The sequence below is a fragment of the Frankliniella occidentalis genome, unplaced genomic scaffold, assembly GCF_000697945.3.
Source record: "Frankliniella occidentalis isolate FOCC.00 unplaced genomic scaffold, Focc_3.1 Scaffold1, whole genome shotgun sequence".
Lineage (NCBI taxonomy): Eukaryota > Metazoa > Arthropoda > Insecta > Thysanoptera > Thripidae > Frankliniella > Frankliniella occidentalis.
In genome coordinates, this window is record NW_026267131.1 from 1388570 (window position 1) to 1402666 (window position 14097).

Consider the following 14097-nt stretch of genomic DNA (forward strand, 5'->3'; position numbering starts at 1 on the left):
GTATTAAATTTATGTATTCTATTAGAGAGCGGGTGTCTCTCTCCCTCTCCCTCTCCACTCTCCTTTTTCCTGTAACCTCTCGTATCTCTTTTCCTCTATCTCTTCGTTCTGCTGTAGCGTCGAACGTTGTATGTACTAGTACTTTGTGATCACGTGTGCACGTGCGGCCCGCGCACTGTGGGTGTGTGTGAAACGCGACCCCTCCTCGCCATGACGGGCAAGCGTGCGATGCGGCTGGTCGCGCTGGTCGCGCTGGTGGCGCTGGTCGCGCTGGTCGCCCACACCGGTCGGACTGTAGGGATCACGACGACGCGTTGCTCATCGGCTGACAAAGGTGCAAAGTACAGGAGGGCCGCGTCAAGGGTATGCAGGACGCTGACGCAGAGGAAGGAAGCTGCCGACCAATCAGGAGCGCGCATGGCCTAATCTATCGCGCACTTCAGTTGACGCAAACCGGATTCAAAGAATAACAGAGAATGCTTCTTAAACCCTTTCCTCCTTGGAGCTGATTGCCTGCTGATTCTCGGACTTCACACTTGCAGGCGCGGTATATAAAAAGTGGGGGGATAGCCCCCTCCCCCCCCCAAATTGTCTCTAGTGAGCCGCCTGAGAGGTAGACAATTTTTGCCACACAATCTCTGTAAGTAGGCAACCCACGGTGACCCCCCCCCCCCCAAGTTAGCACGAGCAGCAACGAACGGGAGGCCGACGGCAGGACGAGCAGAAAACAAATCCAGTCTCGGTGCGAAAATTTCCGCTTCTCGCCAGCAGATGTAGTATATATAAGTGGCCGGCGGGCCGCGTCCCGTCTGTAACGTCGCCTCGGAGGAAAGGAAATGATGATAAATGGAGGAGGGGGAAGGGGGGGGGGGACACGTGCCAAACTGATGAAACGGTCTAAGTCGGGCCTCGCTCGCGGTACCGTCACCTGGCCAGGCCAGGCTCTAGAGCACGCGAGGGCGAGGGCCATCTCTAGAGCGCAAAGGTGGCTGACCAAGAGCGCTAGACTAGATTACAGATCGTGCCACACGCCTCCTCCTTTTGTGTGAGACGCCCCCCCCCCCTCTTGAGATGAAGCGTCATCATGTTCCCTCGTTTTTACCGCCTTATTTCTAAATTTTTCTTAATAACATTGAGGAATGAACGAGGGCTTTCCCGGGGCGGCGGGTGAGGTGAGGCTCTAGTGCCTGCCCCATCCAAAGATAATATATCCTAATTATCATGTTTAAATCACAAAAGAGCGCGCTTATAACTGATTGTACTAATGAAAGGGGTGCACATTCTTAAGAAGACGATGAGTATAGAACAAAATAAAAATTCTATAGTACTTTAACTACCCCTGAATTTGTAAAACAACGGAAAATTGTTGTCACATTTTAGTGCTGTCAGCAACAAGATGCTTGGTACATATTGAAGTTGACAATAGAAAGGGAGAATGAGCTAGGATGGAAGTACAGGGGTACAGGGCCAATACACTAACAGGAAAAATGTTTTATCAGGATGCCAATCACAGCACTCATGCTATGAGTCACAGAGTGTGTGATGTATAGAGGCATGACTACAATGCAGTCAATTGAGGAACTACCCTACAATCTCAACAAAGTCCCCTTAAAGTGATATTATATAATGACGGAAACTGACCAGGAATATTATATGGTCTTCTTAGTAAAGTCACAAGTCCAACTGCAGCAAAAATCTCAGGAATGAAACTCATGTCAAAAATAACATTATAACAAAGAAAAATGGAAGATTATTTGTCCACCATCAAATTATCAAATTGTTGTCACTGTTAGAAGCAAGTTTACTATTTGATCAAAAAGACAACATCAACAGTAAATAGAGGAAAGGAGCAGTTGTTTTGAAATACCTAGAGGGAGACTACCAGCAGTAAACAATAGATATTGTTTAACATTAAAAATTTCTGATAAAAAATGAAAACAAAATTCTTGGGGTTCTTGATGAAACAGGCTTAGTTAACATTACAAGCTAGAGTAAATGTCTATCATCTTTTTCGAAGGATTGTCTGAGCTGATTGCACAAAGTTACCTGACCATGTCAACTAATTATCAACACATACAAACCCTACGAGATATGTGAATAAATTCAAGGGTATAAGGTCCCAACACATTTAACATTAAAATTCAAGGTGACAGATAGTAAGCTAGGTGAAAACTGGATGACAAAGGTAAATGTAATAAATTTATACCCCAATTTTGTGTAAAAATCCTTCTCTTTTTCTGATTGTATCTACCATAGGTATTGCACCAGTTTTTTTACAACACTGCAGAAAAAGGCAATGGTACATAAAACCCTCAACCAAGACAAGAAAAATTATTAACATGCGATCCATCAATTTTTCAAGATAAATGGGCAATAAATCCTTGGTTATTTTGACAAGCAAAGTTGAGCCTTGGAAGTGTCCTTTGTGTTCTACTCACCCCATAAACCAGTCCACCGTGTCGCGCAGGTATTCTGGTAGCCTATCCAGCTTGAATGATTTCTAGAAATTTTCACCACGATGAATTGTTGTTTTAAATAAATACAGATCTGCTATTCACGCAGTAACACAAAAAATCTGACATGGCGTCTCGTTTCTGAAAATATCTGTAGCACGGCCTTCTGGATGGAAGTAACACTTGCTGAAATCCCAGCTGAGATCTCCAATTTCAAGTCCTCGCAAAGATTCCGATGGTTACCCAATGTATCACTGCGGAAAGGCGAATCATACACGGCGGGCACAATTAATTTGTAAACACTAGGACCCCCCGCAGTGTCCTCCGGTCTCCGCGAATGCCAAGAACAACCGTTCACTTGCGCTGACTTGCTCGGTTGCAGCTCCTTGGTTGCGCAGTAAGGTTATGGTTGCAGCAGTAGCTTAGAGGACGCGTACGCCGATAGAGAGCGCTGGCCGCGGTCAGCTGAGAAAGGCGCTATTCGCAGAACACGTATCCGCCTGCACGGAAGTAGTATTTCGTTATATGCAGCAAGAGAAACATGTTTGGAACTTCCCCCGCCCCTCCTTTCTTACGCGACTAAGTAACCGTTTCCCAAAGACAGTATCCCAACGATAAGGGGAAGGAAGGGATTCATTCTTATTATTCTTATTTTTTATTATTATTTAATTTTGGACATTTCTCATCAAAGTGCACGATTCCTCCCTCCAGACCAGGCTGGTCGCTTTTGTTTTTGTTCGTCTGCTGGTGGAATTTGAAATCAGATTCTAGACCCGTTCACCTGATCAAAGGTGTTTCAGTTTCTAATTCTAAACTAAATTATGGCACCTGGTCGCAAGAAGTGTGTAATACGGGCGTGCCCCCATCATCACTTTTCACTTGACAAAATTGCTGGTACCCCAATCAGGCCGCTTTCGTGAGTATTTCGCCCATAAGGTTATAAAGTGTACAAACTTCTTCTGTTGTTTGAAGTGTCTGCTCTAAATTCCAGAGGTGTTTTTGAATTGCCTTCTTGGTTCTGTAAACACTAGATTCAGTTTCTGGTTCTTTTACAGATTTCCAAACAGCAAATTTAAAAGGATGCAGTGGTTGGAGTTTGTTTATAAGTTTAATCTGACTATTTTGGAACCTACCAAGCAAGACTTCCTTTGTTCTGCTCACTTTACTCCTGATTCATTCATCAATGACAAGTTGAAGGCTTCTGCTGTACCAACAATTGATCCTGAGTAAGTATCTCGACAGCATGGTGTATAATTTTTTGTTAGTAAAATAATACATGAACATGTATCTTTCAAACTTCAATTGCTTTTCTCGTGGGGTTTCCTTTCCTACAGATCTGTACGAAAACTAGCTATAGAGAATGGTGATATGAGACCAGTTGTTCTGGATACAAGAGTAACAATAAAGAATGGTGAAGTTCTTGATTCTCCATCAGTTGTATACTTGCAAGAAATGAAAGAAGTACATAATCAAGATGTATCTGACAGGTATGCTCTCAGTGATTTTTATTTTTAAGTTTGGTTTTGTCATCAATTTTAGCTCTTTAAAGAGGCTCCAATCAGGATATCAGCACTCATCATTTACAGATGTAACAACCTCAATTGCTATAGCTAACCCAATCAATTAATCCTCTCTCCTTGTTTCAGTTATTCTAATCCTATGTGTAAAAGAAGACGCATTGGGGACCTGTGTGCCACTGATTTCACCACCCAAAAAGGCATCAAAATTGCTTTGCAGCTTGTAAATAGCACACTTAAAGTCTGGAGTGGAACTGGAGTAGTTACTCGAGGGCCTGGAAACTCCAAAGTAGCGGGTGGAAAGGAAGTAGAAGTAGTAGAGAAATGTGAAGGAGATTGTTATGCTCAATGTGAAGTTCAAGAGAATGCAGAAAATTTTGACAGTCCCTCCCCTGTGTACATTTCTGATTCTGATTAATGTTTAATATGTATGTTTTCCTTAACTAAAATTAATGCCATTGAGAATAAAATATATTAAAAGTCTTTTGAGTACTTTGTAACACTTTATTGACCCTTAAGTATTTCACAGATGATTTTACCATAATTTAGGCTAAAATTTCAGTCACCCAAAAATGAGAGAAATCAAATTAAAGATTCAAAGCATATTGAATTTTGCAGATCACAGTGGCAGTGTAAACAGAGATCAGGAGGATTAAGAGATTAGGGTATGGACCGAAAACAATCCCGAGAGGGACATCTTTGGTCTTTAAGCATCATAAGTTAAAAAAAACAAAAACAAATTGAACCCAATCAACAGTGAATGGTACAATCTCATTCTTCCTGACCTCAAATATTGCAGATCAAAAATCAATGTGACCTAAAATTAGGACGCTGTTTAATTTATTGCTGCTTAGTACCAAACCCCTCCTACACACAGTGGCCTGAGTGCAGGGGAGAGCCAAAATGAATGCCAAGAACCACAATCGTTTCGTAGTTCTGCAATCATACCGCAGTCTAATGGCTTGGAAAAGTGAACAAAGTACAACTTTAAAGTAGTAAAAATCTTTTTCATTTTATCACCTTTTAATCTACAATGTAAAAGATTTCTACAGTTAATTTAAATTAGTTTAAATCTGAAATTTATGTGCCAGCAACATTGCAGAATGATAGCATGCTGTGTTCTACATCTAATGATTGAAGAAATATGCAAGCAGGTAACAACTTCACTCTCTTACTTGTATTTTAAGACAAAATTTTCAATGGTTTTAGAGTTTCAGAAAAATAGTTGTGAACTACGAAAATTATAAAACATTACATTCAACACTTATGTCTGTAGCAACAAAATAATTAAGAATCAAGAAGCTAAAATTAAAATTGATGTAATGACAGTTCTTACTAGTGTGTCTCTGAACCAATACAAATCTAAGTGTAAGGTCTCCTCCAGTACACCAAGGATGGATCTAACAGTTTTCAATAAAGTTGGAGGGTGCAACCCAAAACTCTTAACAGTAACAATAAAAATTATGTTCCTGTTGCAAATCTGCAATTCAGAATACAGCACCACACAAGTCCAAAATAACAAATACAGTATCACAACAAACACCACTGATCAGGAAAGGTTATCTTGCCAACAAGCAATTTTAAGAACTTGAGTGCAGAGTACTTAAGTAAAATTTATACATGTATGTAGTAAAAAATATAGCAATAGTTGAACAGTAAAGGATTCTACGCTCCTCAGAACCCAATGCAGTAGATAAATTACTGCAATGGAAACTATTGAACAAATTCACACACATAGCTCTCAGTGTTCTTAGCCATCACTTCACACTATCGCTGTGGCTGATGTGTCTCCAGGAAAGCTCCCATCTATCAAAGGATCCAAAATCCAAACAAATGCATATTAAGTACTCTAAAGAGCTGCAACATCTTACACACAAGGTGTGTGGTTTTATTTACTGGGCAAAGAGGAAGCACCAACAATCAGAATCACGCCCAATAGTTAACGAATATATTTATGAAATCAGATAAATTTTAACACTATTAAGGTATAACGGTCTGCATCAAAACATTGGCTAGTACGCAAAATATGCCAGACTTCTACACCTTAAGACAAAAGTTAACGTGGAAATGTTGAAAGAAGGAACAAACATAAAAGAAAGGAGGTTTCAGAGTTATATACATGTAATAAAATCTATATACAACACATTCATGACATCAACTAGATGTGACACTACAATTAAGATACCATATTTGTTTTCAAAAAAGGTGGTTAAGAGCTAGCAGAAGTTTGCTAAATCTTACATTCAAGGAGTAATGTTAATCAGCCAAACAAAAGAGGGATACTTTGATTAGGAGTATGAAATATGAATAACAATGAAGTGCTTAACTTTAATAGCCATTGACTATATTGAAACAAATGTTTAATCAAATACAAACATGTTTTCCATTAAAAAATAAATCACAAAAGCAAGGTCTTACCTACACTAGTTATTGACACTGCCTGAAATGAAAAATTAAAGAAAATTAAAAAAAAGAAAACAAAAAATGGCAGTGAAACCAATAATACAAAGACCCTGATTGGTCGAACAGGATAAATACCCTGTCTGGACACCAATGGTTTCAACTCAAAATCATATCAAATTACGTAATTAACTGCTGCAATAGCTTGAGGCAAAACTAACAAGTACTACTATGTGTCCAATTGTCTGTCACACACTCTGTTGTGTATCTCAGTATTACAGTCAAGATCAATAATAGTCCCTGTGCTCATAAAATAAAACATTCCTGTAAGTGACAGCGATAATATTGATGAACTTTTGACACTTGAAAAAATAAAACTTCTCAGAACCACAGAAAGATTATGATTCACAGGGCTTCTACTTTTCATGAGATGTACCAATGATTGTTATGAAGTACTGCTCCATTTACTGCATCTGACAACCACAGTAAACAATAAACAACATCTTCCATAAAATGCCACACAAACAATAAAATTCTCCTAGTTTCATGTCTTTGGAATTCTAAATGAATGAAATATAAAACTACTTCTCTGGTTCTGATTTAAGTTTCCATGATTGTTCTTAGAATAAAAATCCTTCTATCTTTTCACTTGCGTTGCCTCACATCCTTGCCGTGGTCTGGAGTGTTTTTCCTGCAAAGAAATATGGTATGAATGCAATCAGTTCTGTTAAAAAGTTCTGATGGTACAATGAAAAGGGCTCACTTCTAGGAGTGGGGACTGGGGTTGGCAGGTGGAGAGATCAAGTGTGAGGTACAGTCAAAACCATGAGTCAGTCTGTATACCAACAGTAGATAGTGATGGACAAGCTTGGATTCCAATACTGCGGCTTTGTAAGGGAATAAGACTTTCAATACCCATCAAGGTAAATGAATTTAGTTACTCAAAGACAGAAGTACCTTGTAGTGGTGGATTTTATAGGGATTGGGGATGATTTGGGTTGATTGCCTATCCTTGATCGGACTTGTTTGGAAGGACTGGGTAAAGTTTTAGTAATGGTCCTGTAGCGAGCTTCTGAATTTGTCAATCTCCCTTTTATACTATCAGCCTGTGAAGGCACACGTCCTTTGGCAGCATCAGGCCTTGCAGATGTCCCCTTTTTCTCAGGCTCTGGCTTCAAAGGTATTAAAATCCAATCTTCCTTCTCCCCTTGATCTTTTTCATGGCCCCCATGTTTGTGCCAAAATTTAAGATTTAGTACGTTATAAGGAACTGGGTCCAGCATCCAGACAGAGTAGTAAAGTGATGAATACTTACTGCTCGGGACTTTGATCAGTGTCACTCTCATCCAACTCTGACTTGTTGCGCTTCTTTTCATAGATGAGAATGATAGTGCAAAGAACAGCCACTTCAGCACAAATTCCCAAGAATGGCCAAAGAGCAGCGAGCTTGTCTGCAATCAAAAATTACATAATTACAATTATGTGAATTCAGCACACTTTTTTTACCCCTCTTTTAAAAGTGTGAACTATACCTTTAACTCGGACAAATGTTTTCTCTTCTACTCCGGTTGAGTCCTGGTTGGCTATGTTCGATGCCTTGCAGGTGTATGTTTTTCTGTCACTCAATTGCACGTTGTCAATGATAAGGAAAGCTCTAGCAACTTTTCCATCATTTTCAAACCTGATACGGGCATCAGATTCATTCACAGGCATGCCATCTGAAATAAAAAATGATGCAGGAAATTGACAAAGAAAACAGAATATAGTGAGACATTAAAAATAATTTCTTATTATAATTTTCATTCTAGTCCGATACTAATAGTGATGCTTTATGTATACAGCCTCTTTATCTAGCATAGGTTCTTGTTATGTGAAAATAGAAACTATTAAAAAAGTAATGTTTGTATACTAACCAACGCTCCATACAACACTAGGTGTTGGGTAGCCTTTTACTTGGCAGTGCAGCTTGAGCCTTTCACCCTCAACAACAGGTGTGTCACCAGGCAAAGTGATTTTAGGGAAACCTGCAAAACCAATGAGACTAAAGTTAAAAAAACAGGCCAAGCAATTTCAAATCAGATTTAAAATTAGAATTCATTGGCTTACCAATAACCTGGATGACAGCCCTCATGACACTTTCAGTGCTATTGGTCTTGGCATTCACCGCTTGGCATGTGTAGTTTCCAACATCATCATCACTTGCATAATAAACCATTAGTGTGTTCTCTTCTGGTTTAAAGATATATTTATTAGCAGTAGGCTCAATAACTTTGTCTTCCTTGTACCTGCAAAATGACAAAATATTCAACTGACTGCACAAGAAATAGTTACTGGTGAAGAATGCTAAAAGCAGAAACATCTGTTCAAAGATCTTACCATCTCAAAACAAACTGACCGCCTGGGGTACCAGTGACATTGCACTGCAGTGCAAATGCAGTATCATATTTGAAAACCTTGTAAGGTTCAAAGTCCCAGTTCGGCTTCACTGAATTGGCTGGAACAAAAATTAACCTTATCAAGCTGACAACTTTTTGAGATTGGTGGTGCAACAAACCCAATATACAAATCCTAATTTAATTATTTTGTAATAAAGACTACCTGCCAAATCAAAACCAATCAAAAGAACTAAAATAATAATAATGAAAAAGCAAATATGTTACACTGACAGGTCTAACATTCTTAGGACTGTTTCTTGAATGGACTGCACCGAATGCAGGCTACCCTACCATCGCTCACCATGGCACATTTTGGCTTATGACCTCCAGGGAATAGGTAACCTGCCCAGCAGAGCAGTACTGCAAGCGGTAAAGTGCGTCTAAAAAAATAGTATCCTACACAGTGTACATTGATTGCTTTGTAGCTGCCACACTATTTACAGAAGTTAGCTTATTTAATCAACAACACTAAAAGAAAAACAAATAGATGAGAGTAAAAAAAAAAGGATGATTTCATGTAATTTGGCCTGGAAAAACAATCCTCCCAGATGTGTCAGAACAACTTAGTGCAAACAGCAAACACTGCAAATACTTATAACAGGAGTCTACCAGTATAAGTTGACAAACCACACTGGAAACAAAGCTAGTTAGTTAAAACTTTACAGCTGATGAGCAGTTCCAAAGGGAATAAAAGCAACACCAAACAAATGGGATGTCAACTAGAGATGTCCACCTTACCACTTAACACGTAAACCTGATGGGTGACATTGGAAAATGACGTGCAGCGATAGCTACCAGTATGGGAATGTTGAGCTTGTAAAACTGAGAGTTTTGCAACAACTTTCCCGTTAATTTTTTCCTCTTCCAATTTATATTGATTTTCAGAGTCAGGGTTGATTGTTTGTTCATTCAGTTGCCATTTAATTACATCATAGACAGTTAAGTGACATGTGATAGTAAACGGGTCACCTTCAACAACAACTTTGTTGCCTTCATAGACAACTTGTTGCCCGTCGCCTGAATGAGACAGAATGAGTCAATTTGTTGTGTGGAACAGTAAGGAAGCTGATACAAGTTCATGTTGGGCTCCTTTCATGGTAAGATCAAGTAGGCAGCTAATAAATTTGACCTCCTTCATTGGCTATGATTGCCTTTCTTCGAGCCCAAAGTACCGGAAGTTGTCTTTGCATCTGTTCCAGGTGAATTTACGATCTCGACTCTAAAGCGTAGCTCTAACGCTAGCGTTGAAACAATTCTAGGGCGGTCCTCTTCCACGCCCCCTCATCCTGTTCTGGTAGCTTTCCAAAGGTAAATTCAACGCTGGCGTTGTAAAAGATATGCTGTCTGCCTTGCGATCGGAAATCCTCCTAAACACATTCACCCCCAGACTGTCTTGAAATGTATCATTCAGTTCGGATGCACTGCATGTGGGCACAATTTGTTGCACAGCAGCACCATGTCATGTGGGCTCGTCCAGAAAGTACGCCAATTTTTTCGGGTTTATTAGACAAATTACGGGATCTTGGCGCCTGCAAGACTCAGGGTAGGCCACCCCACGGTACTCGCGTGCACTGCAGGCAAGATGTTGCCTACCCATAAGGCGCTATGAGAGCTTGCAGGCTTCGCAGGTTCCAAACGGAGAATGACGGGCGTGCTTTTGGGATGGTCCCCAAGTTGACTTGTCACTCAATTTCAATAGCTTGCCCGAACATTGCACTCTACGAGAGGGAGAAAAAAAATCTAGAAAGATCATGGACTAAAAAAATTAATTAAACTCTCCAACCGGCCGGTGAAGAGACAGCTCAGCTTTGATGGATCTAATTTATCACCGCACCGACATGAGGGAACACTTCAAATCAGCCCTTCCCTCATTCCTTCTCCATCTCCGGAGCGACGGCGTGGCGTGGCGCGAGCACACAACGTTAAGTGGCACCAGAGATATGACAGAACTGTCCCGTCCCATCCAAACAAACGGGGAGACCCCCCCCCCCCTCCCATTTTAGTTGAGTCGTCACTCCTACACTGCCAGACTTATCTGAACGTCTAAAATAAATCAAACACAGACAAGCCTATGGACAATTACTTGCTGGAATTAGGCAAGACAACCTGGCAAGATGCACAGACCGTTAACCCCGCCCACGAATAAAAAAAACGACTTTCCAGCTCTAGTAAGTAGACGGGCATTCCAAATGCCGACGTACATTTTACAGTGCAGCGACCACTCAAAAGCGGGGCAACAGAAGAGTGTGCATAAGCCCGGTCCGGCATCGGGATCACCGTATCACAACGGCGGCACGATACCCGCAGCGGGCTATCTCGGGCAACCTACTGCCCCTCCTTAATAAGTTGCACCTCGTCCAACCTCAGCCACGTGTGAAGACACGGGACGTGACTCTACACAGAAACAGCTTTTATTTAAGGCTCGGCAACAACTATGCCTTTCTGTAATCTCTACGGGGGCAGCATGCAGCTCCGAGGGGTAGAGACAAGTCTGCCGTGACGAGGGGTAGGGCGGCGCGAGTGCGTCACACCGTCACACCGTCACACGCACCAGCTGCCCACGCGCCGGCGCCTTGGGGCCCAGCAGCAGAGTTGGGCGGCAGCCAAGGGCTTCCTGTCTGGGGGAAAGGGGGGGAGGTGCGGGGCTCACGTCTCAGACAGTCCGATCGATATTCGAACGAGAAATGGACACCTAATGGACACCCCCATACAGTTGCCCCATCACCCTCTTTTCTTACCACTCAGGACTGGATGACCCCCCGCCCCCAACCCATGGCGAATGGGTAAAGTACCCCCGACCCGCCGCCGTTCGCCGGTGGCGACCATAGCGCCCGCATGCACTCGGGCCGATCAATAAATATAGTCCTTCCCTGCTCCCACAGGGCCGTGCCGCGCTGGGGTTAGCCGGCCCGGGGTAGGGAAGGGATGCACAGCCGCACAGCCCCCCTCCCCCCAGCCTTAAACAGCCGGCCAGGGCCAGGGGTCCTCGGGCGGGAGGGGAGGCCGGCGGCCTGGCGCTATTCTGGCGAGAACTGGATCAAACACGGGGGGCGAGGCGGGGAGGGCCGAGGTGGGGCGGTGGTGGTGGTGAGAGGGGGAGAGAGAGACTCATCGCTCTCCCAGACTACCGCACAACTATCCTCACCCCCACACAAACACACACCCCCCCCCCTACACACACACACACACCACACCGCCTCCGGGGTATGACTTGAATGACGCAAGTCAATGTCCGAGTGCAGGCATGCAAGTCTAAAGCATGCAGGTTGTTAGGCCATTTGGTCACCACGGGGGTGCGCCAGTGCGCGACAAGCGCAGTTGTGAGGGCCCACACAAAACCGTCGCTTTTTAACCACCCGTTTGTCGATCAGACATTAACAGGCACAGTTAAGGGGCGACAAGTGCGAGACTTTGTGGAGGGAGTTGGGGAGGGGCGGCTCGTGGCAAATTAGGAGCCTGTTGCGGCAGCTTGAGAGGCCCTCCCGGGGGCCTAAAGCGCAGTGCCATGCACGCTCCGCCACGCTCCGTCCACGCTCCGCCACGCTCAGCCACGCGCGGCCGCGGATGCCGTGCTGCACGCCGGAGCGGCCCCACACCCCGCCCCGTCCACGCTAACGAACAACTTCTGTTATCGGAGCTGGCAGCGGCGGTCATCATTTTTGCGTTGACGCGAGACTCGCCGGAAAAAGGGGGGGGGGGGAGTGCATGCTTGCAAGAAAAAAAGGTGAAGAAAAAAAAAGACTCTTTTCTCGTTTAGAATCGCATGGGGAATGACCATATAATTGTTCATGGATTATATTTTTGGTACCCAATCAAGGCAACAGGCACAGGCAGGCGGTGTCCAAGATTTGAAAATTGATACGACCAATTTCCTTTGAATGGAGTTAAAAGTACTACAAACACCCATAATGACAAGCCCTATTATTACTTTACCCATAAAAGAAATAAGTGCAAATTCTATTTGAAAGCAAGCTTTAGTCATAGTACATAAAAGAAAAGTTGTTTAGAACAATCTGCAATTAAAAATAGGAAATCCTAAAAATGTCTGCCCATTCATCAAAACTAAATAATGTAATAAATAAAAATGTATGCTATACCCACAATTATAAAAATCTAAATATCAATGCCAGCACAGAGTAGGGCTCACAATCAATTTACTACACATGACACAGAATGCTTCAACACATTTAAAATGCTGAAAAGTTTAAACATTGCAAATGAAAGAAATGCATAAAAAGCTATAACCCACACACCCACACAACTAGGCAACACAGAACTTTAAGCTCAATGCAGGTAGCACAAATATGCAATGCTTGTTATGATGAGCTATACACGGCTATACACCACAAGAAGGGACAGGGCCCATAATGATTGGAATAAACCATTCCTGTAAAGCTGAAATGCATAAGAATGCGAGGAACAAGGAAATGGGAGTTACCATCTTACAGAAGAGGGAATTCTGTTTTGTTTTTCCCCACATACGTCTTCTTTTCAGCTTCACTGGAATGTTTTATTAACATATCACCCACTATTAATCCAAAATCAAATTGACAGGCGATGAAAGTCAAGGTTATGTTTTCTTACTAATGGTCCATTGAATTTATTGATTATCTGCAGGTGTCACACCAGTGGCCTCGGCGCCCAACAAACTGACAGCCTCGACATACAAATCTGTATGTAAGCAATACGACTGATCCGTTAAATAATGAAATCGTGCCACTTTCTCGCTCGATCGTTTCAAAACTATTTTTACACCGTACAATCAAGGCGCTGAGGAAACGTCGTGTTTGACAAGACTAACACTTGGTAAAGGATGTTTGACTCACCTGCGCGTATCGATAGAATACATCCTAGGACAATGAAAATTCCTAGGGCATGTGTAGGAAGTCTCAGGAAACGCAATGAATCCATTTTCCAAGAGCAAAAAGTTCCTTCAAACCAGGACAAGGTCTCGCCAGGCACCGTCCCCTGCTGACTGCTGGGGATCTCGGCAGTTGTCTCCGAATATCAGCTGGACAGAACCATCAGTGAGTCAGCACCGCAAACCAAGAAACCCACAGAACAGTACTGGACCGAGCAGACATACACGTACTTCGCAATGCTATAAAAATACAGATTCGATAAAATCAACTTCAGAGCCCATCCAAAATGGCGAACTAGCAGAACTGCATGGCCTTTGAAACGAACTGACAGCTAGACGGCAAAGGCTCGTCCGCTCCTCTCGTTCTTCTCTCCTGGATGGACTTTGGATGTGTGGCAGGGCGAGTTTTCTTTGTCTTGGATTTTAGTTTG

At 42.6% G+C, this 14097-nt stretch overlaps 4 protein-coding genes across 6 annotated transcripts in view; 1 reads left to right on the top strand and 3 right to left on the bottom strand.

Annotated features, from left to right (window-relative positions):
* LOC113213557 (MOB kinase activator-like 2) overlaps positions 1 to 2588 on the bottom strand; it is a 24760-nt gene extending 22172 nt beyond the window's left edge. The window contains exon 1 of the mRNA XM_026432674.2: positions 2439 to 2588. Coding sequence (XP_026288459.1) covers positions 2439 to 2443 — 5 coding nt within the window. The 5' untranslated portion in view covers positions 2444 to 2588. The remainder of the gene's footprint in view (positions 1 to 2438) is intronic.
* Positions 2589 to 2709: 121 nt separating this feature from the next.
* Positions 2710 to 4453, top strand: LOC113213559 (uncharacterized). Of its 2 annotated transcripts, none has more exons than XM_052276543.1 (4): positions 2710 to 2850; positions 3509 to 3679; positions 3788 to 3940; positions 4100 to 4453. In XM_052276543.1, the coding sequence occupies exons 2-4, from the start codon at positions 3534 to 3536 to the stop codon at positions 4386 to 4388; spliced, it is 588 nt and encodes a 195-aa protein (XP_052132503.1). In that variant the 5' UTR covers positions 2710 to 2850; positions 3509 to 3533; the 3' UTR covers positions 4389 to 4453. The 2 variants fall into 2 exon arrangements, with proteins under 2 accessions (XP_052132503.1, XP_026288462.1); XM_026432677.2 differs by lacking the exon at positions 2710 to 2850 and adding an exon at positions 2868 to 3369.
* LOC113213448 (basigin) lies at positions 4454 to 14051 on the bottom strand. Of its 2 annotated transcripts, none has more exons than XM_026432527.2 (9): positions 13898 to 14051; positions 13632 to 13816; positions 9544 to 9822; positions 8747 to 8864; positions 8477 to 8655; positions 8284 to 8394; positions 7903 to 8088; positions 7686 to 7821; positions 4454 to 7061 (listed from the first exon to the last, which is right to left on the bottom strand). In XM_026432527.2, the coding sequence occupies exons 2-9, from the start codon at positions 13714 to 13716 to the stop codon at positions 7016 to 7018; spliced, it is 1140 nt and encodes a 379-aa protein (XP_026288312.2). In that variant the 5' UTR covers positions 13717 to 13816; positions 13898 to 14051; the 3' UTR covers positions 4454 to 7015. The 2 variants fall into 2 exon arrangements, with proteins under 2 accessions (XP_026288312.2, XP_052132156.1); XM_052276196.1 differs by lacking the exons at positions 13632 to 13816; positions 13898 to 14051 and adding exons at positions 10399 to 10523; positions 10640 to 10742.
* Positions 7068 to 7677, bottom strand: LOC113213560 (uncharacterized). Its single transcript, XM_026432678.2, has 2 exons — positions 7328 to 7677; positions 7068 to 7257 (listed from the first exon to the last, which is right to left on the bottom strand). The coding sequence occupies exons 1-2, from the start codon at positions 7651 to 7653 to the stop codon at positions 7188 to 7190; spliced, it is 396 nt and encodes a 131-aa protein (XP_026288463.1). The 5' UTR covers positions 7654 to 7677; the 3' UTR covers positions 7068 to 7187.
* Positions 14052 to 14097: the final 46 nt, after the last annotated feature.

Bases quoted from the DNA above. Each gene is read 5' to 3' on its own strand.
- LOC113213559 (XM_026432677.2), top strand. From the start codon at position 3,275: ATGGCACCTGGTCGCAAGAAGTGTGTAATACGGGCGTGCCCCCATCAT. The intron at 3,370-3,508 runs GTGAGTATTTCG...GTTCTTTTACAG, and splicing joins ACCCCAATCAGGCCGCTTTC to ATTTCCAAACAGCAAATTTA. The intron at 3,941-4,099 runs GTATGCTCTCAG...TCCTTGTTTCAG, and splicing joins AATCAAGATGTATCTGACAG to TTATTCTAATCCTATGTGTA.
- LOC113213560 (XM_026432678.2), bottom strand. From the start codon at position 7,653: ATGCTGGACCCAGTTCCTTATAACGTACTAAATCTTAAATTTTGGCAC. The intron at 7,258-7,327 runs GTACTTCTGTCT...TCCCTTACAAAG, and splicing joins ATAAAATCCACCACTACAAG to CCGCAGTATTGGAATCCAAG.
- LOC113213448 (XM_026432527.2), bottom strand. From the start codon at position 13,716: ATGGATTCATTGCGTTTCCTGAGACTTCCTACACATGCCCTAGGAATT. The intron at 9,823-13,631 runs GTGAGTCAAACA...TGTCTCATTCAG, and splicing joins TATTCTATCGATACGCGCAG to GCGACGGGCAACAAGTTGTC. The intron at 8,656-8,746 runs GTAAGATCTTTG...GTCATTTTGCAG, and splicing joins GGTCAGTTTGTTTTGAGATG to GTACAAGGAAGACAAAGTTA.